Source organism: Taudactylus pleione, unplaced genomic scaffold, assembly GCF_031769625.1.
Source record: "Taudactylus pleione unplaced genomic scaffold, aTauple2 ptg000451l, whole genome shotgun sequence".
NCBI lineage: Eukaryota > Metazoa > Chordata > Amphibia > Anura > Myobatrachidae > Taudactylus > Taudactylus pleione.
The window spans coordinates 6,155,433-6,178,253 of NW_028284853.1; the positions used below are offsets into that span (position 1 = coordinate 6,155,433).

Here is a 22,821-nt window from a genome sequence, read left to right on the forward strand (position 1 = left end):
CCGCTTGCGAGCGTCCGCTCGCGAGCGGGTCTGAATTAGGCCCACTGTAAGCATGTGCAGTGTCAGACTCCTACTAAATGCCGGGGATATAACTCGCAGGGACAGCGGTTAACGCAACTGCTGTTCCTGCGAGTTCCCTTTTGTACATAGCAGCGGATATCTTCAATGCGCTATAAAACCTTAATAAATCGAGAAAGTTCCGAAATTATTAATACATAGGCCCCTTATTCTTTAAATGAAAAACCTTTGATGAATCAAACATCATGAACACTTCTGATGTACAGTAGACACTTCCAAAACTTGTTTGCGTTCTATTCAGAAGCAAGAAGCCATTATACTCTTCTCGTATTTATTCCATATACAATTAACATATACAAAACATTCATAATTTACAAATTCATACGTTTTTTTTTTTTCTCACCTTAAAATTTATAAACATAATTTCAATTATGTTACGTTAAGTTATATATACACTGATGGTTTAACCTCTTATTTAGCAGGCAGACTGGTCTAAAAATGGCTCAGTGGCGCTTCCCGGCTTTCCTCCTTCCTCGGCTGGTCTTCTCCTTGCGTGCGGTGGCGGTGGTGAAAGTCACGCAGTGTGCATCGAGAAAGTCCAGCAGCTTCCCCGCAGCCACCTTGATCCCATTCTGCTTAAGCTCTGCGTGGAGTGCGGCCAGATCCAGGGGCTGGTACAGCAGGATCCGCTTCTGGAGCTCGGGACGGTTCTCTATGAACCTCCGCACTGCCTCCGTTGTGAGCGCCTCTTTGCTGGCAACTTGTGAGGCTGCCATTGGCTCATCGTCATCTTCGTCTGCAAACGCAGTTTCAAATTCATTGGTGTTGGAACTGTAAAGAGAAACCCATAATGGTCTGACTGTTGGTTTTGTATTCACATACAATTAAGAGATCTGGAATTCTGACATATATATATATATATATATATATATATATATATATATATATATATATATATATATATAAGAGACTCATATTTACAACTCAGATAGTTGTTTAAATGCTCAAAACTTAATTTAAAATAGATGTAGAGCAGTGTTGGCTAACCTTGACACTCCATCTGTTATGGAACTACATAACCCAGCATGCACTGCTACAGTTTTGCTATTAGGGCATGCTAAAACTGTGGCAGGGCATGCTGGGATATACAGTTCCACAACAGCTGGAGTGTCAAGGTTAGCCAACACTGATGTAGTGGGTACAAAGTATTATGGATCAAATAGAGCTTTAGCAGTTCTGCCCTCTAGTGGTGAATACTAGTAATTCTCCACAGTCTACATTGATGTGACGAGCACGGTAGAAACCCCTAATTGTAATATATTGGTAAAACGGAGCAGACAGAGACAGATGTGTTCTCATGCCACTGACTGAGGACTTCTCTTATTAAATTTAAAAAAAAAAAATTTTTAGAACTCATATTTCCCCCAAACTGTTATCAGTAAGGGTGTTCTCATGAACCCTGAATTTCCAGATAGGGTTATTGCAAGTAAGATGGCTGATGTGGTTGGTAGATTACCACTAACATCCTGTGTGTGTAGATATCTTCCAATAGTATGGATAGACCCCAGTGAGCTTTGGAGTGTGATCCGGCCTTTCTCCCAATGCACCATGTGTTGGCACCCACATGTGTAGAACTGCTATGTGTCCAGCTAACACGAAGATACCCTAGACCTGCCGCAACATGTTCTACACAGATTACAAAAGAATCTTATAGGTCTCCGGAAACATTGTGCTGCTATTCAGCAACTGAGCGCACTGAGAAACAGCTTTTTAGTTACACATTTGGCTAAAAAACTGCTCTAGGGGCAGGAATGGAATGCTGGGTCTTCTAGTTCAGCAAGAGGTGTAATCTCTGCACCCCACAGTACAGAGGAGTGATGATAAAGATCATTATCCCCATTAAGGTCACTTAAGCTGGGTACACACTGATAGATATATTGAACGGGCGATATATATCTAAAGAGCATTGCTGGGTGTGTACAGTGGATAGGTCTGTGAACGACGTTGTTAACAGACATATCTGATCTCCTGTGCAGCACAGCAGATGGCCTGCAGATTAGCTGGTGTGAATGGGCGGCCCGCCGATCGCACGTACAAATGCTGCAAAGACCTGGTGGTGATTGACAGCTCAACTGGGCGGGCAATTTAAATGCCCCGCCCAGTTGAGCTGTCAAGCCCGGCACATCAGGCAGACGATTGGTGAGAGAGTATACACTTACCAATCGTCAGATAGTGTGTACCCAGCTTTAAAATGTCACTTTCCCCAGTCTCTATATGCACAGTACATTATACATGATAACTACAGACACCCTTAGACTGCAAGCTCTAGACAACAGGGCTCTAACCTGTTTCATTCTATCTTCCTGTATTGTTAATACTGAGTATGTTCGCTAGTCTCCCTGATTGTACTGTGGGCTTGCTTATGTTGCCACTATAAAAATAAAGTACGTATGACAATAATATTACAGATCCCTGTGCTGTAACTTAATCTGCACCTGGAGCAAACATGCTATTGTTTTGTGGGCTGAAGCAGAATACAGCCTATCAATTCATTACAAACCAGGGGCAATTGGCTGCTTCTACTATGAGTAGGTGGCATAATTTTACCCTGTCAGACTCTCCACCTCTCTGCAAAACTTCAAAACGGGCTCTCAAGACCCACTTCTTCATCAAAGCCACCCATCTCTCATCCTAACACTCTGTCCCATGCTCACTGTCTATCCCATCTGTGTCACCCCTGTCTGTCTACCCCTACCCTTTACAATGTAAGCTCTCACGAGCAGGGCCCTCTCCCCCATGTGCTTTTCCTTCCTTTACTATTACCATAAGCACTTAACCCTTCACTTCTGCCACCGTACTACTTATTTGAGGGTTATGACCACTGTTGCAGCAATGCTTATATACCATGTACTTGTCCTGTACTGTAAGTCACTGTTCTCTTGTTCTGCTCAAACATTTATGTACTTTGTAAGACGCTGCGGAACCCTTGTGGCACCATAAAAATAAAGGATAATAATAATAATAAGTGCCATTGTGTTGTTCTGCTAGTACATACCCAGCCAGTGGCATTGGTCATTCATTTTAAACTGAGAAACATGCTGCCACCTAGAGGCGAATCAGGGTTAGCTACACGTAATGTGCATATGCATTATAGACCGAGGACTTACTAAATAAAGAAGGAATCAGGAACATAACCAGGCTTTCATTATTACCAACTGTTATATACCATAATTTATTGTGTTTCTCCAGCGTTATATTCTCATTTATACATCCAGAGCTCTTACATTCATATTATTACATCTACAAACTTCTATCAGGTTTCCATCAAGTAGTAGAGTGTGCTCCCTCCATCGCATTATGAACACAAATCAGGGCTCAGAGTAGCCACTAGTTACTATTTAATGTACAGGCCGAATGCCTTTGCAGCCCACAACATGGAGTCTTACATTGTGTGTCGGTGATGAGAGCCCTTTAAATGAGACTGGATTGCATAGGAGGAAACGAGGGTTTGCACATACGAATAAAGGTCCGGCCCATGGAGGTATCATTTGTGACAATGGGCATTAAGTAGTCCGGAAATTGCTTTTATACTTAGACCATTACACGCATTATGTTGTTCTACAGTGTAATGTCACTGTAACCACAATAATCATCTCAGACTTCCCCCTATACATCCTACTGCTGCCAAAAATAAAGTGTGAAAAATGTAGGTGTCTGTACGCTCATTACCTGTGGGATAAGGAGGAGGTGTCACTTGCGGCCACAGAGGATGCAGTAGATTCCTGTGATGCTGTCAGTGGTTGATCATCTCCTGTATCTGTTTCCTGTGCTGCACACACAGATGTTACCTTCTTCCCTCTCTTTGGGTTGTTGGGAGCCTTAGTGGTGGCTCCAGGTCTCGCTTTCCTGGGAACGGGCTGCGGCTGAGCCTGAGCCACGCTGCTGCGGACTCTCTGATGGGGCTGAGATGTAGGGACATCGTCCTCGGAGTCTGAGCTCATAACCTGATGTGTATAACTGAAGATCTCCTTCAGCTTCAGCACCATCTGCTTCTTGGGGAGAGCCCGCACCCCGAATCTAAATGACAGAGGGGGGGAGGTGATTAAATCCAATGACAGATAAATCTTAGCTCAGTAATGTGTCTGTGATGCGTCTCAATTATGGTAACTGTCCAAGACATGTTTATATCATACCACAGAAATGCCCTTTATACTGTATAACGCACTTGCATATGGCAAATGATATGCATGTGGCATGTGGTTATCATGTGGACCACTCGTGACATCGTGTCTTTAGCAGTGCAATGAAATCTATACATTGGGATGTTCGTTCCAGAATTTTTTTATTTTTTTTTATAAATTCAACCAGGTACCTATTTACCTGGCTCCTCCCTCTCTTTAGCTGGAAGCTCCTCCCTAATGCCAGTGGCGCTCTATGCATAGGAGCTGGAGGGCGAGGCAGAAGCCTTATCAGAGTCGCACGCAGCCGACATAGGCAACAAAGTGCAGCTATGCATCTCAGTCTCTTCTCACTGACGGCAGGGCGGTACTGGGTGGCAACAGCACGTTCGCACCTAAGAGAAGGATCCCATGGGTGCATAGTGGGTGTGTTTTGCATATGGACTGTGCAAGACATTTGCAGTCATATCTTCGGCACCCAGCATGGGGCAGGTGTAAGTGTGCGCATACTAGTAATTATGGCTGCTCTCGCGTCACAGGGCAGGGGTGGCGCAGTGACATGGATGCATATGTCTCCGAATACAGGCGGACAGTCACTTAGGATTTACGATTGCTGTAAGCGTTAGTAATTGCGACCGTATTATGTGAGACTCACGTCATTATCATCATCGCCAGACTGTTAGCATACAAATCACATGGGTAATAGAGAACAATGACGAAGTACAATTACTGTTTGTACAAGGACACATAAAATCATACAGCACATGGCATGACACTGCCAACGCAGTCATTCCCAAAGCAGACATATGGGTACACAACAACAGCAATAGAATAACAGGCAACAAGAGAAACAAAATGATCATGATAACATCGGAGACAGAGCCCTGTGTCTGCAATGAACTAAAAAAGAGAGGGACAGTAACTACAAAAATCCAATTTTCTCAAGTGTTGCATTCAGGGTCACAGGAATGGGGGGGACTTTCCAACGCAGGGAGAGTAGGGTATTGTATACATTCAAGCCAAAGTAATTATTTAGATCTCAGGCCCAAAGAGGAGAATTCCCTGTAAGGCGATGCTAGCCAGATCATGTACCAGAGGGCGCGCTGAAAGGGGCTTCCCTGTCTCATAAATGAAAGGGTTGACCTTTTGCAATGTGATGGGCCAACTCAACGAGGGAATGCACCGTCAGATGGTAGCCTTAACATGATTTTCCCCGGCACTCATTGCTTGATCCAGACAATGGCGAAAGAGGGGTCCAAATCATACCCCAATTTTTAAAACCAATACTAAATGAAGGCATCCATATGCTTCTCCAAAGAATCTTTGTAGGCCGCTGCATGAGGAACAAATGTGATGCTTACGTAACTTATTTTGGAACGATATCACTTGAAAAAGTAAAAAAGATGACAAAAACACCCAGTGACTGAGCGCATTTTATGTGAGGATTTAAACTCATTGCGCCTGTCAAGAATAATCCTATGGGTGATGAGAGAAGTTGCCTTGTCCTCTGTTTAGCGTCTCTAACACCACCTCAATCAGGCTATCAATGACCTTCACAAACACCTTAGGAGAGTCTTCAGTCTTTTGTGCCGAAGCAGCAGAAGTCTCAGATTAGAGCCTAGAAGGATTTCTTCCTGGGAGATGATGACCTGGGGGCTTATGTAATAGATTGCGATTTGCAGCCACTATGGAAACTCCTGCGAGTCTTTCCATATTTTTAAAGCTACAATCCATTTAAAGGTAAAATCAGCTTGGTTTTGCCATTAAAATGATTGGCGCTTTAAAAATAAGGGAAGACTCGCAGCCGCTGTGGGAACTCCTGCAAGTCGCAACCTATTACATAAGCCGCCAGGACTGACAAGAAGGAAAGGACGTGGAGTCTCTTTAACATCGGCTACAAAGACAGCTGATGTTTTACAAATAGAGCACAAATCCTGCGCCAGCCATCTATTTTGTAATTAATAGTTAACAGTTTCGTTTGTCCTCTCTCCAATTAGCTGTTAATCAATTCATCTGTATCGACAGAATAAATATAAAGCTTGCTGAGGTGCTACCCGCTACTTAAACATTATAGAAATCACATATACAAAGAAGAAAAGTAAGTAGCTTTAATGGGTGCACTGGGACCCACGTTGGTAATTTAAAATGTAATATTTTTAATAGGTATGCATTAAAATCCACTATATTAAATTTGCTAAGATGGTGAAATATAAAAAGAAAGAATTGTGCAAAAGAAATGAAAATTAATGTGTACAATAAAATATGCAAAACAAAACCGTTGTCAATTTGCCCATCAGTAATTCAACACCCTAGAAATATGTACAGGGCTTTAGTGAAGACTGGGAATTTGGAGGGAGAGGTCATAAATGTATCCCTATCCCTGCCAAGATAAGGTACAGAATAGGGGTTACAATAACCAAAAGGCACTATGGGGGTGTCAGTTAAAATAAATTATAGAAAATCAGAGAGAAAACAGGCCCAGAGGACTGGGACTAGATCCACCTTATAAGGACACTCAGCTAGAATAGTTTAGCTAGTGTCATGCTGGGGTGAATGGCCTGCAGCCTCCAGGAGACCGGACCTATACCACCCCATTTCTGAGCCCCCCAATGCAACATGTTGTTATATGTTCTATACACTCACCTATTCAACTCCTTTTTCAGAACTGGGGTGTCCATGTCGGAATAATGAGGTAATGGAGTGATAGGGACCTTAGGAGCAAGCTCTCTCCGGCGCACAATGGTCACTACGGAGGAAGCAGAGGAATTGATGGGAGACCAGAAGCTCAGTGTGTGGCACATTCATACAGTGAGACAATGTGATATCAAAGCCTCTTAGCTTACACTTTACAATGATACAAGTCAGGATCTATAATATGCCCCTCATCCTAGTTAAACCAATCTGAAGTATCTCAGCGTAACATACCTGGGGTCCTCAGCTCCTTCTGCACATCTGGAACTTTATTCATTCGCTGAGACAGAGGGAGAACAGCAGGCAGCTTAGGCTCTTCCTCTTCCCATTCATCCCACAGATTGGAGTTCAGGAAGCTCAGCTGGTTACCACGTGAGGCCGCGGTTGGAGGAGATTCGAGACTGCTGGCTGGTTCTGTGTTTCCATTCAGTAACACAGTGCTGGACTGAATTTCAGGACGCTTGGTAGGTGTTTGGCAGGAGAGAGAAGGAGTTTTGCCCTCTGGGGAAGAGTGAGGCCTTGTTGGTGTCTCCTGCATATTGGACCATAAATCTTCTATATGGATAGGGGGCTCATCATAGTCCATCTGGAAACAGTCACTGGTATTGGATTGGGGCTCTGGCACAGGGTCTTCATCCTCGCTATCCCCAACCTCAAACACAGTGCTACTAGCAATAGACGTTGGTGGTGAAGAAGTTACTTTACTTGCAATGCTAGAGCGTCCTTCTTGACGTTTCTTATGCTTTTCCGTGATGTTGGTACACAGGGATTGATTTAAACTAAAAGATGTCTTAGGTGACAATAGTGGCAAAGACCCCAAGCTTGTCTGAGATGGGTTAACAAAGCTTGAATGAGAAATATTTTGATTGCAGGTCTTGGAGGTTGGAGGTGACTGAGGAGAATGGGAGGTCTGTAGTGGTGTTTGAGGTGACTGAGATAATTGTGAAGTCTGCAGAGAAGTTTGAGGTGACTGAGGGAAACGTGAGGTCACTGATGTTTGAGGTGACCGAGGAAAATGTAAGGTCATTGGTGATGTTTGAGGAGACCGAGGTAAACGTGAGGTCACTGGTGATGTTTGAGGTGACCGAGGTAAACGTGAGGTCACTGGTGATGTTTGAGGTGACCGAGGTAAACGCGAGGTTACTGGTGATATTTGAGGTGACCGAGGTAAACGCGAGGTCACTGGTGATGTTTGAGGTGACCGAGGGAAACGTGAGGTCACTGGTGATGTTTGAGGTGACAGAGGGAAATGTGAGGCCTTTGGTGATGTTTCAGGTGACCGAGGGAAACATGAGGTCTTTGGTGATGTTTGAGGTGATCGAGATAAATGTGAGATCTGCAGAGAAGTTTGAGGTGACCGAGGGAAGCGCGAGGTCTGCAGTTGGGATACTCGTGACTCTGTTAAAATAGGCAAAGGTGTAGCAGGTACCAACCAAGAGGTCTCTGAGCTGCTGCTCATTTCCAGGTGGGAAAGATTCTCACTGCTCTTTCTCACGCTGAAGCTAACTGGAGACTCTTTAATACCCTTGGACATGACAGACTTATTATTTTGTCCTTTTACGTTCACGGCTGTAGCTTGGGTGCTGGATTCTGTCTCCTCATCAGACGACAAGATCAATATGATGTCTGATTCTTGGGCTAAGACTTTGGGAGAAGAAGTAGCCTTTCTTGAAGATTTTTGGCTAGGAGCTGTATCATGATGTCCTTTGAAACTGGAGGCTGGAGACTTTTTGTGTCCATATGAGGAGCTCTCTAGAAACGAATCGGTTTGTGGCTGGATGTTAGCAGAAGATCCGAGCTCAGGAAGAGTAGGACACGGGTTGGCAGAAGGTGAACTTGTAAGCATGGGTATCTGATCTTTTGGACTAGTTGGACTTACATAGGACCTAGATTCACAAATACCTGAAGGCTCCACATATTCCCCACAAGTCTCTGAAAACATGCGGTCAAAGCTGTCATCAAGAGATGGATGGCTGTGCTGAGCAAACAAATCTCCTTCAGGATCTTCATATCTGTTTGGTGAAGTCAATGAAACTGCATGAACAATAGGAGAAGCACTTTTTACAGAAGTGGCTGAAGGGCTTTGTGAATGATTAGCAAGATCCTTAGAAAAGAGTCTACGAGCAGCAGAGGCAGCTGGGGCATTAAATCTGCGAGGAGACTGAATGGGAGACACAGAGCAGGGACGAGTGGGCTGAGTTTTAAGCCAAGCTGGTGAATCTAAAGTAGGAAATGCAGGAGAAGATTCCAGGCTGTTTGAAGTAAGACAAGTGGGAGATTTCCCAAAAGGAGAACACTTCCCATCTTTGTGGACAGGAGAAGCTTTAAGTGGACTGGTGTTTATCAACGAAGTCTCCATGTGCCAATCTGTAGAATGCGGGTTCACTGCATCAATAATTGGTCCTGTCCTTCCTGCAATATGGTTTCTGGGTTCAGGAGAGTTGTCTTCAGACTCCTTGCTTTGATTTTCAGCTTCATTCTCACTGCTATTTCCACCTTTATCTTGGTCTACTGGCATTTTTCGTTGAGTGGCTGCAAATTCGTAGATCTCCTCCAACTCCCCCTCTCCAACGCCGCCATCATCCAACCGTTCCTTCTCCGGAAGTCCTTCTGCCTCCTGGTCTGTGAAGACGTCTTCACCCTCATCCAACCACATTGATTTCAACAACTCTTGGAAGGTTTCTGCCCGTTCTCCTCCATTATCGCCATCCTCTTGTGTGGTTACTGGGGCTTCAGAGTCCTGCTGCTCACCAACCAGTTGTTCACAGGTGTCTATGAGACTGTTAACCCCGAACCTAGAACAGAGGACAGGAGGAAGACAGTTCACAATGTGATAGTACACAAAGAAGCTGCTTACATGTGATAAAAACAATTAAATACCTATGGTCGTGCGTAACTTTGTGCAGAAAGCAACGCAACACAATTTTCAGATAATAATATTAAGGTAAATAATTCATAAGCATTAAACCATTCTGCCTTTGCCATGAAGTGAGCCCGTATCAAGTGACCTCTGCCCTCCCACAGCAATCACCTAGCAAAGGGGCTGACAATGTGGAAACAACCAGAGAACCACACTACTGGAAACTGCTGGCGAACAGAACTTATTGATTTTGACCCTGGACCGCAAAGATGTGTGTGTGTGAGAGAAAGAGAAACAAAAAGACACACCTGCGGGCCAACTCACAAACGTGCGCCATACAGTGGCTGGGGATGGCAGTGTTGGCGGAATACAGAAAGCGAAGAAAAGAGAGGGCCGCTTCGGCGGATACATCATTGAGAAGAAGACGTCGCACGCGTCCGGTGCTGGCTTCTTGTACCCAGAATCCTTCAGCGTGCACCTGAACAAATATTAATAAAACAGGTAAAAGATAGAATTGTACAAAAGTGAAATGTGCAGTAACAGCAGTGACAATGGTGCAAGTGAAAGCAAAAAAATTATGTTAATACCATCACACTTACCGCTTCGACAAGCAGGGGGCAGCGTGCATATAATACTAACATATGTACATTTAGCACCTCTCCACAGTCAGTCTGCAGCTGTGCGTCACTCAAATGGGGGTTGTTCACCATCTCCATGAAATCTGCTGCTAGAGTTACAAATGCGGCCTGAAAACGCAAGAGACGGAAAAGATGAGAGAAACAGATAAAATAGTGGAGATATTAATGTTATGAGGTCTTCTCCTATCTGTTGTGAAACCTTCTAAGTAAAAGTTTGTGTACAATGGCAACTTCCAGCTTCTTTCTCTTCCCTACGTTATACGACATGTGATTATAGGAGAGACAAAGAAACGGCTTTATATGGAGAGACGCAGTGCACACAACCGAATGAACAGATAGAATGACAGAACAGAGGGCCTGACTCAGAGATGTTTGCTAACCCGATGGCTAGCGCACATCTCCGATGTTTCCTACTCAGCGCGTGCGCAGGACCCGTTCTGAATATATGTGCATGGAGTTCCCCCAAGCCTCTGCTCGATTGACAGGCAGAAGCGTTTGGGGGGGCGGCCTGCATGCTGAGGCCAGGGTCTGTGTCCATGAGTTCACAGCCACGTGAAGCTACCGCTGGCTGGCTAAGCGGACGAAGATGTGGCGCGGGCATATCACTGTGTCCAAAGACGCACAAGTGCTCACACAGGAAGCCATACTCAGATGGAGGAACTAAACCTGCCATAAGCTTTGATGGTGAATCTGATGATAAGAGAACTAATACAGACAAACTTACGGTACTTGCGGCCTGATTCTGTTTATTGTTCTGCTCCTCCTGTTGTGGGATGAATCCAGTCGGTGGAATGCTGACCGGGGATTCTCGGCCTGTGGGGAATCATTATTATGAATATAAAGTAATATGTGGCAATGCTTTGAAGCCATACTGTGCACTCTTAGCCCACCTGTCCTGTCACTGGTACTGCTGGCCGCACAGTTCCACTGAGTGAGGGTCATCCCCTCTCCTGCCAACTCTGCCAAGTCCAGCAAAGCCTTCTGGCTGTCAGACGGAGGGTTCTTGTCTTCACAAGTACTCGCGGAATGGAGATCTCTGTCAATGGAACCTTGGTTTTGTGAACTGCCAGGAGTCGTGTTGGCTGTAGCTTCACGTGGCTGTGAACTCAGCAGCTTCTGAGGGAACAACAGACATGGAGACATAGTCTATCTATAATATAATCCCGGTAAATGTCTGTCTAGCACAAGCACAATGAGAGCATGAGGGAGGACCCGTCTCGCCTAACAGCTTACACTGGTTGTCTGATACCCTGACACATCCTCTTATATCCAAACCCCCCTTCCCCAGCCACCTGTGACATTCCCCTTCACTACCGGGGGAGGATAAAGCCCACAACCAGGAGCACAACCACCACCACCTGTGCCGACCCCCGCCGGAGGAAGGAGAGGGAGAAATGGAAGAGATATAAGAGGAAGAAGGCAATAGAGAAAAATAAAGATGGGAACAAGTGAGGAGAGAGAGAGAGAGAAATAGGAGGATGAGGAGGGAGAGAGAGAGATGTGAGATAATTAAGAGGAAGGGGAAAGAGATGGCAGGAAAAGAGAGAAAGATAATGGGAAGAGAGGGAGAGAGAGAGGTGGAAGGAAGAGGAGATGGCAGGAATAGGTAAGGAGATGGCAGGAGGGGGAGCGAGAGATTGAAGAAGCAGGGAGAGAGATGGCACAAGCAAAGAGAAAGATGGAAGAGAGAGAAAGAGAAAGATGGGAGGGAGGGAGGGGTGGGAGGATAGTGTTCATTCTCGCACCCTGCACCTGTCACAACTTGTGCAGTTTCTCTTTTCTGTCTGGGGTGTCGCTCTCTGCTTTGGTGCTTCTAGCACACTCTAGTCTGTGTGTGCTAGAAGCACCAGAAAGCGACATCTCAGGCAGGAAGGAGGAACTGCACGGGCTGTGACAGGTGTAGGGTGCGAGAATGAACACTAGGAGGGGGATAGTGAAGCTAGGAAGAGGGAGAAAGATGTGAGTAAGAAAGGAAGTGAGAGATGGGAAGATGAAAATAAATGGGAGGGAGATAGAGATGGGAGGATGAAGGAGGGAGAGAGATGGCAGAAGGGGGAGAGAGAGATTGGAGGAGAAGGGAAGGGAGGAGAGATGGAAGAGAGGGAGAGACATTATAGGGAATGAGAGATGGGAGGAGGAAAGAGAGAGCTGTTGGGAAAAGGGAGAAAGATGTGAGGAAGAAAAGAAGAGAGAGAGATGGGAAGGAGATAGAGATGGGAGGGAGAGAGAGATGGGAGGAAGAGAGAAAGTGATGGGAGAAAGAGGGAGAGAGCAGAGAAGGAGAGAGAGATGAGAAAAAACAAGAGATATGGTAAGAACTTACCTTTGTTATCTCTGTTTCTACGAAGTCCATAGGGTCCACAGGGTTGACCTTGGGGTATAGCTGGATCTGGATCCACGGGCACCACGCAGTTAAAGCTTTGCTGCTCCCAGGATGCACTTGGGTCCGTCCTCCTCTATACCCCGCCCCGGCCACAGGCACCTCAGTTGGTAAGCAGCTAAGGCCGGAGGAGGAGACTAAACAGAGAGAAGGAAGACTGGAACACACAAGAAACCATACTCACAGAAATGGGAGACGGAAAACCGGTGACCAGCCACACAGCCCATTTGAAGCCAGGTGCGTCAGGGCGGGCGCCCTGTGGACCCTATGGACTTCGTAGAAACAGAGATAACAAAGGTAAGTTCTTACCATATCTCTTGTTTTCTACTTCAGGGTCCATAGGGGGTCCACAGGGTTGACCTTGGGGATGTCCCAAAGCAGTTCAACTAAGGGCGGGGACGCTCCTGTGCTGAAAGGAGTACCCGGCGCCCAAAGGATGCATCCTGAGAGGCGAAGGTGTCAAACGCATAAAACCTCAAAAACGTCTGAATTGAAGACCAAGTAGCCGCCTTACACAGCTGAACAGCGGAGGCGCCACGTCTAGCAGCCCAAGAGGGACCCACAGAACGAGTGGAATGAGCCTTAACAGAGGCTGGCACAGGTAAACCCTCCTGCGCATAAGCCTCACAAATAACTGAACGAAGCCAACGGGCTAACGTTTGCTTGTTGGCAGGCCAACCCCTCTTGTGAAAACCGAAGAGGACAAACAAAGAATCCGACTTCCTAACCGAAGCAGTCCGGTCCACATAGATTCTAAGTGCCCGGACCACATCCAAGGAAGCCTCACCAGCAGAAAGATCAGGTGACTGAAAAGCTGGCACAACAAGTTCCTGATTAATGTGGAACTTTGAAACCACTTTGGGCAAAAACTCAGGACGCGTGCGGAGCACTGCCCTGTCCTGGTGAAAAATCAGAAAAGGAGGGCGACAGGAAAGCGCCCCCAATTCTGAAACCCTCCTGGCCGAAGCAATTGCCAGGAGAAAAATGGTCTTAAACGTCAGCCACTTGAGCTCCACCGACTCAAGCGGCTCAAAAGGAGGACCCTGCAAGACCCTCAGTACCACCGTCAAGTCCCACGGAGCCACCGGAGCCACGAAGGGAGGCTGGATCCTGAGAACACCTTGGAAAAAGGTGTAAACATCTGGCAGTGTAGCAATCCGTCGCTGAAACCACACGGACAAAGCAGACACATGAACCTTCAGAGAGGCCAGGCGTAAGCCGAGGTCCAAACCCGATTGAAGAAATTCCAAGATTCTGGAAACCCGGAACACCTGCGGATCATAGTTTCTGGATTCACACCACTGAAAATAAGTGCGCCACACCCTGTGGTAAATCCGCACGGAAGCAGGCTTGCGTGCCCTAAGCATGGTACCAATCACTGAACTGGAGAAACCCCTAGACCTCAAGACGGCTGTCTCAAGAGCCACGCCGTCAAAGACAGCCGACCCAGATCCGGGTAAAGGCAGGGCCCCTGAGACAACAGGTCCCGACGCTGAGGAAGAAGGTACGGAGCGTCGATGGAGAGGCACCTCAGATCGGAGTACCAAGGACGTCTGGGCCACGCCGGAGCCACCAGCACGAACGTGCCGCCGTCCTGCTTGAATTTCCGCAGAACCCGAGGAAGTAAGGATATCGAAGGAAACAGATACGCCAGGTGAAACGTCCATTTCACCGACAGCGCGTCCACCAGACAGGCGCCTGCGTCTCTTGTCCTTGACCCGTAAACGGGCAACTTGTGATTGTGACGGGAGGCCATCAAGTCCAGCTCCGGCAGCCCCCACCTGTCCACGAGTAGCTGAAACACCTCTGGGTGAAGCGACCATTCCCCAGGATGCACATCGTGACGGCTGAGGAAGTCCGCCTCCCAATTGAGGACTCCGGTAATGAAGACTGCCGAGATCGCTGGAACGTGACACTCCGCCCAAGCAAGAATGCGAGACACCTCCGACATTGCTGCCCGACTGCGAGTTCCCCCTTGGTGGTTGATGTACGCCACCGTGGTGGCGTTGTCGGACTGCACCTGAACCGCCCTTCCGTGAAGAGCGGGGCCGGACGACTGCAGGGCCCTGTACACAGCCCGCAGTTCCAGGATGTTGATGGGGAGAAGTGCTTCTTCCGCGGACCAACGACCCTGAAGCGATAATGAGCCGGTCACTGCCCCCCAACCCCGAAGACTGGCATCCGTCGTGAGCAGGACCCAGTCCGGGATCCAAAAGGGGCGCCCCTCGACCAGATGCGCCGTCTGAAGCCACCAAGCCAAAGACTGCCGAACCTCCGCGGACAACACCAGCATCTGAGAGCGGATCCGGTGAGGTTACCCGTTCCATTCCGATAGAATCAGCCCCTGCAGGGGCCGGGAATGGAACTGGGCAAATTCCACCATGTCGAATGTCGACACCATGGACCCCAGAACTCTCATAGCTGAATGGACCGACAGGCGGCAACTGCTCAGGCAACTGTGTATCCGCAGCTGCAGGGAGGAGACCTTCACCGGAGTCAGGAAAATCCGTTGCTGACGAGAATCCAGCAGGGCTCCCAAATGAACCATCCGCTGTGATGGAATCAGGGAGGACTTCTTCCAGTTTATCAACCACCCGTGTGCTTGAAGACAAGCAATGGTCAGGTGGAGATGTCGAAGAAGCACCTCCGGGGAGCTCGCCAGCAGCAGAAGATCGTCCAGGTACGGCAACAGACGTAGACCCTGACCCCGAAGGTGGGCAGCCATAACCGCCATCACCTTGGTGAACACCCTCGGAGCCGTGGAAAGGCCAAAAGGCAACGCCCGAAATTGGTAGTGATGGTTCAGGATAGCAAACCTCAGATACTGCTGATGTGCCGGTGCTATGGGCACATGGAGATAGGCGTCCTGGATATCGAGGGAGACCATATAATCCCCGGGTTCCATCGCCAGAATGATGGAACGTAACGTTTCCATCCTGAACCTGGGAACTCTGAGGTATCTGTTCAGAGACTTCAAATTCAGGATAGGGCGATGAGAACCATTGGGTTTCTGTACCAGAAACAGAGTAGAATAGTACCCCGTCCCGCGCTGAGACTGCGGAACGGGAACAATGACCCCTGCTTGTAGCAAGGATTCTATAGCTACCTGAATCTGACCAGCTTTGGTCTTGTCCAGAGAAGGACTCGTACAGAAAAACTGGTGGGGCGGCCTGAACCGAAAAGACAGGGCGTACCCCTGAGAGACTACTTCTCGAACCCAGGCATCCGTGGTGGTATTGTGCCAACACTGGGCGAATTGGAGAAGTCGGCCTCCCACTCTGGGGTCCCCCAGAGAGAGGCCCGTCCCATCAGGCAGCAGGCTTATCCTCCTGCTTGGAAGAAGGGCGCCGAGCACTCCATGCCTGCTTCTTGGGCTTGGGTGCGGCCTTGGTCGCCGAATGTCTCGGGAAGGACTGGCCCTTGGCCTTACCCTGAACCCGAAAGGACCGAAAGGCAGAGCTCCTCACTTTAGCCGGCGCAGAGGCCGAAGGGAGAAAAGCCGACTTGGACTTAGCCAAAGTATCCACTATTCTGTCCAAATCCGGACCAAATAGTAAATCACCATTAAAAGGCAAGGCCTCCAGACCCTTTTTTGAATCTGCATCAGCCCTCCAGGACCTCAGCCACAGGGAGCGCCGAGCAGACACCGCTGCAGCCGACACCCTAGAAGTGAGCAGGCTGGCATCCAAAGACGCTTCCCCAATATAGGAAGCTGCATCCCGCATCTGTCCCACTAACGCTCTCTGGATATCCGGAGCCTCATCAGGAAAGGTATCCTCCAAGGCATTGGCCCATGCCTCAATGGCTTTAGCCACCCAGGAGATAGCCATGGACGGGCGAGCCACCGCCCCGGAAAGAGAATAAATGGACTTTAAACAAGTCTCCACCTTCCTGTCCGTGGGATCCTTCAAAGAGGAGATAGACGGCAATGGCAGCGTCGCGCTTTTGATCAAGCGGGTAACGTGGGAATCCACCGCCGGCGGAGTTTCCCATTTCCTGCAATGAGCTTCAGGAAAAGGATAGTTCGCCGCCAACCTCTTCTGTGGATGGAACCTCTTACTAGGTAATTGCCAGGCCGCCGCCATATGATCCGATAATTGATCAGACAGGGGGAACACAGTTGAGGTCACCTTGGCCTTTTTAAAATTAGGAAACTTCGACCTAGGAGCCGGCGCATCATCCTCAACATGTAGGATAGCCCGCACCGCCCTATCTAAGGCTGGAACATTAATGGAGGACTTAGCTTCCACCTCCTGCCCCATGACATCAGAGTCAGAGTCCTCATGGATTTCTCCATCATCTGAGGACACTTCCGAGTCCGACAACTGCGCAGCTAGTGAACTCACAACCGGACGTTTAGACACCCTTGGTGGCACATCACCTTGCAACATGGACTGAAACGCCGAGGATGAAGCCGCCAGACTCTGTACGGAGCTGGATAGAACATCCACCCAAGGCGGAGGAGCCGTCGGAGCAAAACTCTGCAAAGGCACTACAGACTGACGCGTCCCTGGGGAAGACTGCACATACACAGGCAGTCCCGAGTAAGGACCCACAGTCTGGGCCCCGGGGGAAGACCGCAACATTTGTGGAACCCTCGGGGAATGGGGGATGGTGGGCTGCGGTAACGCCCTAGAAGGGACCGCTGATGGGACCGATAACCGGTCCGCAATAGACGCCAGCACCTGTGAAAACATCGCCCAAGGAGGGTCCTGTGATACAGGGGGGTTGGAGGGGCCCGGTACCAGCTGGCACCGCCCGCACAGACCATCCTGAGATAAGTCCTCCCCATCAACTCCAGCAGCACAACGTCTGCAGGAAAATAGCACAGGAGCCACAGAGCGCTCAGTCTCCTCATCAGACATGATACCGTAAATCACAAGAAATAGGTATCACCAGAGGAATTACGGTTTTAACACCCGCGCACTCACCAGTATGCGACACAACAGCCCAGATATGGTACTGTGTAGCACACAACAGTATGTGACTGACCCCACAAATACGTGTTTTATATAAGTGAGGGTCTCAGAAAAACGCCCTTCCCCCACACACCTGCCGGGCCGTAGGAGAAGGAAAGGGATAGTTATAAGCTGACAGTAAGGAGAATAAGTCACAGACAGGCAGCACTAGCAATAGTCACATACAATGCAGAAAAGTTATACTCACTGCACCTTCCGCTACAATCAACCGCCCAGATTCAGTGTCTGGGAGGGCTATAGCGCTGTGTACACTGTACTTTTGCAGGGGAGAGGTACACAGGGGGACCGGTCCACTTGATACCGCCTGGGAGTCTGCGATGTGCCAGTAAAGATGGCCGCCGGAGACCTCAGAGGAGGAGTGGCCGAGAGATAAGAGCAGCTCAGCGACGCCAGACTCCTAGTTGAAAGGCGCGCTGAGCTGAGGGGAGGAGCCACTAGACAGGGAAGGCTGCCTCCCCTGGCTAGCAATTAACCCCCGGGTTGCCGGTCCCGCTACCAGCCTGATACCCTGGTGGTCTAGCGTACACGCGGGGTATTCCTCAATTGAGGGGGAGCCCGCCGCCGCCGCTAGCGCCTCCGGTCTGTCCCCAGAGACCGGAGGCTCCTGACTGCATTGAAGTATCCGCGGCCCGCCGCACGCGGCGACCCGCGGCTTACCTGATCCCCGTAGCGTCCGGCAGCAGTCAAGGGAGTCCCCAGAGCCCGGCTAGTACAGGCTCTGGGGTCCCGCCGCGATCCCCAGAGCTGTACTGGCGTCGCGGCGCCAGCGGGGAGAAGGAGCGGCAGCGTGGACGTCCTAAAGGACAGTCTGATGCTGCCGCTCTAACAGTGTAAAAAAAGTAGAAAAAAATAAAAAATTTCTCTTTTAAAATAAAGCTTAGGGGCTGCTCCTGCAGCCCCACTGCGACAGGGTGACCCGACTCCGGCCGGGCACCAACTAAAACTGAGGTGCCTGTGGCCGGGGCGGGGTATAGAGGAGGACGGACCCAAGTGCATCCTGGGAGCAGCAAAGCTTTAACTGCGTGGTGCCCGTGGATCCAGATCCAGCTATACCCCAAGGTCAACCCTGTGGACCCCCTATGGACCCTGAAGTAGAAAGAGAGAGATATGATATGAGGGATGGAGAGAAAGATGGGAACAAAAGGAGAGAGATGGGCAGATAGAGATAAGAGGAGGAAGGAAATAGAAGGATGAGTGGAGGAATCAGAGAGACATGAGAGGATAACGAAAGAGAGATGGGATGGAAAAGGTGGAGAAAGAGATGGGAGGAAGAGGGGAAGAGAGAGAGAGATGGGGGAAGAGAGAGATGGGAGGAAGAGGGAGAGAGATGGGAGGAAGAGGGGAAGAGAGAGCGAGATGGGAGGAAGAGGGAGAGAGATGGAAGGAAGAGGGGAAGAGGGAGAGAGATGGGAGGAAGAGGGAGAGAGATGGAAGGAAGAGGGGAAGAGGGAGAGAGATGGGAGGAAGAGGGAGAGAGATGGGAGGAAGAGGGGAAGAGAGAGCGAGATGGGAGAAAGAGGGAGAGAGATGGGAGGAAGAGGGGAAGAGGGAGAGAGATGGGAGGAAGAGGGGAAGAGGGAGAGAGATGGAAGGAAGAGGGGAAGAGGGAGAGAGATGGAAGGAAGAGGGGAAGAGGGAGAGAGATGGAAGGAAGAGGGAGAGAGATGGGAGGAAGAGGGGAAGAGGGAGAGAGATGGGAGGAAGAGGGGAAGAGGGAGAGAGATGGAAGGAAGAGGGGAAGAGGGAGAGAGATGGAAGGAAGAGGGGAAGAGGGAGAGAGATGGGAGGAAGAGGGAGAGAGATGGAAGGAAGAGGGGAAGAGGGAGAGAGATGGAAGGAAGAGGGGAAGAGGGAGAGAGATGGGAGGAAGAGGGAGAGAGATGGGAGGAAGAGGGGAAGAGAGAGAGAGAGATGGGGGAAGAGAGAGAGATGGGGGAAGAGAGAGAGATGGGAGGAAGAGGGAGAGAGATGGGAGGAAGAGGGAGAGAGATGGGAGGAAGAGGGGAAGATGGGGAAGAGAGAGCGAGATGGGAGGAAGAGAGAGAAAACCCTGGAAAGCTGGGAACAATAGCTAAAGAAAATCGGCTTCAAAATAATATTAAATTTTATAGATAGATATAATTGCTGTATTAATGTATTAAGAGTCTCAATGTATGTTGCATCATTTATTACCTTTGAGGGCGGATTCCATGGCGTTATTGGGGGATTGAGCGCTGCTGTATAGTAGCTGAGAGCATCTCTCATCTCCATCATGTTGCTGGATTCCCAGTGCAGGCAGCTCTTTCCACCACGCATGCTCCAGGTTTCCCACTCTTCCAGCTCCATGCTCCAGAAGCGGCTGAGGGGCAACGTGATGACCGTTTGCTCTTCGGGTTCCTCAGTCAGCAGCATGGACATCCTCTTCTGCAGCTTCTGCACAGCCTCCTCCGGGGCCTGGACCAGCAGCAGAGGGGTCACTTTCTCCTTCTGTTTCCGGCGACTCTTCTTTTCTAAAACACAAACAGCTTTGCCTGATTCTGCAGATGGCATATTGGACGGACTGTGATCCAGTGGAACTGCCTCCTTGTCATCAGATCCCTTCACTCCTGGCAGTAGTCATGCACAATATTATGCGAGTTCATGGTAATTACTGCCAACTGGAAAACTACTGAAGGATAATTGGTGAAGCAGCACTTATAAGCATGGCATCCAGTCTCCGGCATTTCAGCTCTTTTTTAATTATGCTGAAGAGTAAAATATTTATATAACGTTGTATAAGAATCCACTCACTCTAAGCTCATAGCGGGGAGAAATGGTAGCTTGGGAGTTATCTGGGTTAGGGTCTCTGATTAACACACCTGGTGGGGGAAGCTCCCGGGGAGGCCGAGCAACGACAGGGTTGGTTTGAGCATGCTCCTCCTGCATAGAACGTGACAGTGCCATCGCAACTAGTAAATCATCCACCTCTGCACCCGTCTGTGCCATCTTCCTTTTCTTCGAGGGCTCCTTCTGTTTGGGTACACCTTTCCTCTTCACACAGGCCGCCCTAAAAAGATGGTGGACTTAAACTTCATGTAACAGAGAATTAAGGGCGGAACACCGACGGACTGATCCGGCTACGGAGGGAGGACTGCTACCAGGGCGGGTGTCCGGGACTCTACCTAATGATGTGCTATTTTACCATATGTATTGGGTATGCAGTGTGTCTGGCCATTTCAATGTTTTTCATTTTATGTTTCTGGGAGTTAAATATTACATAGTGCTTGCCAACGAGACGGTATTATGGTAGATGGGTTTTTTCCTTTCTTTTGTGTGTTATTGTATGCGGAGACCTAAAGAGAGGAGGTCATACAGCTAGTCCAGACTGATCATAAGCATATCACGGAGCAATTGTGGAGAGGGGATACGTTTAATATTCCGACAGCGGGGATTCTGGCGGTCACAATGCCGACGCCAGAATCCCAACACTTATCGGAATACCGGTGCCGACATCTCGACCGCCTGAATCCCAAAGGTAAGTAGCGGGGTTGGGGGGAGGATTAGGTTTAGGCACCGGGGAGGGAGGGTTAGGCACTAGGGGGGAAGGGAGCTTAGGTTTAGACACCGGGGAGGGAGGTTTAGGTTACATATACTTACCTTCAGCCGTCGGGAACGCCGGCATCCCATACCCAACCCATGAGGTGCCTCATACTATAACAGGTTATGGACATACAGTGTATGCTGAGAAGATGGACAGTCAAGGTAATCTAACATCTACAATCTTATGGAAAATCCATAGTCTCACCGTGGTGGTGCCGTCTCGACCGCCTGTCTCTGAACAGCCTGCAGCAAAGTCTGTGCCGGAACCTCCAGCTGTGCAGCACAGCGTTTCAGGTGAGATGCGCGACTCTTCTGAGTGTTAAAGGGCTTTCCACACAGGGGGCAACTGGGGACCATAGGAGCCGCTGAGCTGCCTCCCAAACTCTCATCCTGGTCCAAGCACCTGTGTAATTGCAGGAAACAATGTGGTCTTAGTATAAGTAGTACAGCTATGTAGCTATCTTGGCCGTCTGCACGCTCCCCTAGCTTACCTGTTCACATGCTGCTCTCGCAGAGCACTGTTCATGGCCGTCAGGTCTTTCTGGCACAGCTGGCAAAAAAAGAGGCCTTCATCTTCCAGGCTAACTGGCTGCTCCTGGATGTCCATATGTAGAGCCATGGCCAGAGCCCCATCTGTCTGCAAAGCTTCAGGAGCTGCTACTGGGGGGAGGAGGGACACCAGAATGGGAGTGAGAGAGATGAGGGGAGAAGCCAATGAGACTAGGGCCTGATTCAGAGGTGGCCGCAGATCCCATCACTGCTGTGATCCAGTACACAGCGATCATGAGAAAATATGCAAATGTCGCATCCGCCAGGATTTGTATGGCGAAGTCCGCTGCTTGTGTACAAAGATGCAGCAGCAGACTTCTGACAAACCCTATGGTCGCTCAGAGTGTCCGCTGCAAGTGAGACACTGAAGCCTTAACCACTGCGCACAAATCTGCAGTTGCTGGCTGCGACATGCCTCGAAACGGCCGTGCTGCGCCTGTGTTTTAGTTGCCACGCCACCGTTACCACTCCCAAATGGTCACTGTCTGTCATTCACTCTGCATCCTAATCCACATTGCGATGGCCTTGGCGAGACAATAGCGGTACATGCGCAGAACGACTCTGACGCATGCACAGACTGAAAACATCGGCCGCTTGGGACTGTAATCGACACCTCTGAATCAGGCCGTGTATATCAGGCAGCATAAGCTACATATGGTATACAGATCAGGCTGTGCTCTCACTCACCATGTCCCCCAGACACCTCTGAATCAGGCCGTGTATATCAGGCAGCATAAGCTACATATGGTATACAGATCAGGCTGTGCTCTCACTCACCGTGTACCCCAGACACCTCTGAATCAGGCCGTGTATAGCAGGCAGCAAAAGCTACATATGGTATACAGATCAGGCTGTGCTCTCACTCACCGTGTACCCCAGACACCTCTGAATCAGGCCGTGTATAGCAGGCAGCAAAAGCTACATATGGTATACAGATCAGGCTGTGCTCTCACTCACCGTGTACCCCAGA

The 22,821-nt window shown here is 49.1% G+C and overlaps 1 protein-coding gene across 2 annotated transcripts in view; it reads right to left on the minus strand.

Annotated features, from left to right (window-relative positions):
• Positions 1 to 343: 343 nt before the first annotated feature.
• The window catches only part of SLX4 (SLX4 structure-specific endonuclease subunit), a 30,471-nt gene continuing 7,993 nt past the window's right edge, over positions 344 to 22,821 (minus strand). Inside the window, exons 4-15 of one of the 2 annotated variants that reach the window (XM_088448182.1) lie at positions 21,794 to 21,959; positions 21,508 to 21,705; positions 20,582 to 20,769; positions 19,917 to 20,233; positions 11,276 to 11,501; positions 11,110 to 11,198; positions 10,347 to 10,493; positions 10,056 to 10,225; positions 7,122 to 9,682; positions 6,840 to 6,942; positions 3,748 to 4,095; positions 344 to 849 (exon numbers count right to left, since the gene is read on the minus strand). In XM_088448182.1, coding sequence (XP_088304308.1) covers positions 522 to 849; positions 3,748 to 4,095; positions 6,840 to 6,942; positions 7,122 to 9,682; positions 10,056 to 10,225; positions 10,347 to 10,493; positions 11,110 to 11,198; positions 11,276 to 11,501; positions 19,917 to 20,233; positions 20,582 to 20,769; positions 21,508 to 21,705; positions 21,794 to 21,959 — 4,841 coding nt within the window. In that variant the 3' untranslated portion in view covers positions 344 to 521. Of the gene's footprint in view, positions 850 to 3,747; positions 4,096 to 6,839; positions 6,943 to 7,121; positions 9,683 to 10,055; positions 10,226 to 10,346; positions 10,494 to 11,109; positions 11,199 to 11,275; positions 11,502 to 19,916; positions 20,234 to 20,581; positions 20,770 to 21,507; positions 21,706 to 21,793; positions 21,963 to 22,821 lie in introns of both variants that reach the window. The other variant, XM_088448181.1, reaches the window with a different exon arrangement.